The sequence below is a fragment of the Malus sylvestris genome, chromosome 9 (assembly GCF_916048215.2).
Source record: "Malus sylvestris chromosome 9, drMalSylv7.2, whole genome shotgun sequence".
NCBI lineage: Eukaryota > Viridiplantae > Streptophyta > Magnoliopsida > Rosales > Rosaceae > Malus > Malus sylvestris.
The window spans coordinates 13,210,519-13,212,220 of NC_062268.1; the positions used below are offsets into that span (position 1 = coordinate 13,210,519).

A 1,702-nucleotide genomic window follows, 5' to 3' on the forward strand; every position below is an offset into this window, starting at 1 on the left:
TAACTAACCCCAATACTAAAGAATAGAAAATACTCAAATTAGCAAATCTCAAATATATATCTTTGATGATGAGATAAAATTTTCACCTCCCACCTGCAGTTTGAGTATCTATTTGTCAATAAATAATTTCTTTTTGACCAATGCGTGATAAGGGGTGAAATTGGAACTTTGTTACCCATTATTCATTAGAATACTTGGGTTTAGTTATGAAAAAGCTGGGTTCAAAAGGGCGCACTCAGTCACTCACACACCTCCCTTCACTGTTTCACATACTGTTTTCTCTGCCTTATCTGCTCCTCCTCCTCCATCCATGACTACTCTAAGCACTCTCTTCCGCCTCCACACTCCGCCGTCAAACCCACCACTCTCCCACACCTCTCCGCACCCCCTCCGCCTCTCCTGCTCCTTCAAACCCACAAAACCCCCCAAACCACCTTCTCTATCAGCCTCAACACCGCCGCCGCCGCCCGCCAGAGACAGAGTCATAGACTTCGGAAAACACAAGGGCAAGATGCTGGGCACCCTCCCTTCCGCCTACCTCAAGTGGGTCTCCAAAAATCTCCGCGCTCGCGACTTCGAGGACTGGGCCAAGCTCGCCGACCAGGTCCTCGACGACGCCGTTTACCGGGACCGGATCGAGTGGGAGCTGGCGGAGAACGCCCTGAACGGAAATCGGAGGAATTCTATCGCCGCCGGTGCTGTTTCGGAGCTGTTGGAGATCAGCGAGAGGTTCGGTTGGGATAATGAGGACAAAATTGGGTGGAGCAGGGTGAACTTTGAGCTTTTGGGGACGTCGAAAGGGGGGAGAATTCCGAGGAGGTGTGAGAAGGAGGGAGGAGAGAGAGGAGAGGAGAGGGGGAGGGGGAGGGAAGAGGAGAAGGAGGTAGTGGAGGATTTGGGGGAGGTCGGAGAGAGGCGGAGGGAGAGGAGAGTGAGGGTGAGGCAGAGAATGAGGAGGGAGGAGAAGTTGGGGATTTTTGAAAAGAGTAGGGGTAGTACTGGAAATGGAGTTGGGTTAGGGAGGGAGAAAGAGAGTGGCGGTGAGGATTGTATGGTGGAGAATTCGAAACGGTTTCCTGGACGTGAAGGTCTGTTGAAAATGGCATACAGTAGAAGAATGGGGAGATTTTAGTAAGGAACTTACACCTCTAAAAATTTTATTCTATACTTTTTAATAGTGTATTTTTCTTTCTAATTATATAAAATTAGAATGTAAAATAAGATTTTTAAAGTGCCAATAATAATTTCGTAATCTTATTTTTCTTCGTTTTCCTAAGTTGAGTAAAAATGTATTTAGGATTTTGAGAATTTTGAGAGATTTGACTGGATTTATATATTCATACATTTTGATGAAATTTAATTGAATTCTAGAGATTGACTGTAAAATTTTCAATCAATGAGATTTGTGATTGTTTAAAATACATTATAAAATATCTTAACTTCCCTTATAATTTTAGATTCCTCAGCTTTTTAAAATTATTTAAAATCAATTCTAAATTAGATAACATCTAAAATATTTTAAAAATTCTAATTGAATGCATTGAGATTTCTTTAAATTTTGATACTCTTTTAAAATAATATTAAAATAATTAAAATTCTCAAAATCCTAATTGAATATATCCAAAGATTATAGATTGGATTGTGTTTCTCATCATCCATAGGTTTTTCAATTTAGATTTTGAATTCATATTTAAAATTTATG

At 40.8% G+C, this 1,702-nt stretch overlaps 1 protein-coding gene across 1 annotated transcript; it reads left to right on the plus strand.

Annotated features, from left to right (window-relative positions):
- Positions 1-218: 218 nt before the first annotated feature.
- On the plus strand, positions 219-1,386 carry LOC126634263 (uncharacterized). The gene has a single exon (XM_050304771.1). The coding sequence runs from the start codon at positions 311-313 to the stop codon at positions 1,130-1,132; it is 822 nt and encodes a 273-aa protein (XP_050160728.1). The 5' UTR covers positions 219-310; the 3' UTR covers positions 1,133-1,386.
- The last annotated feature ends 316 nt before the right edge of the window (positions 1,387-1,702 follow it).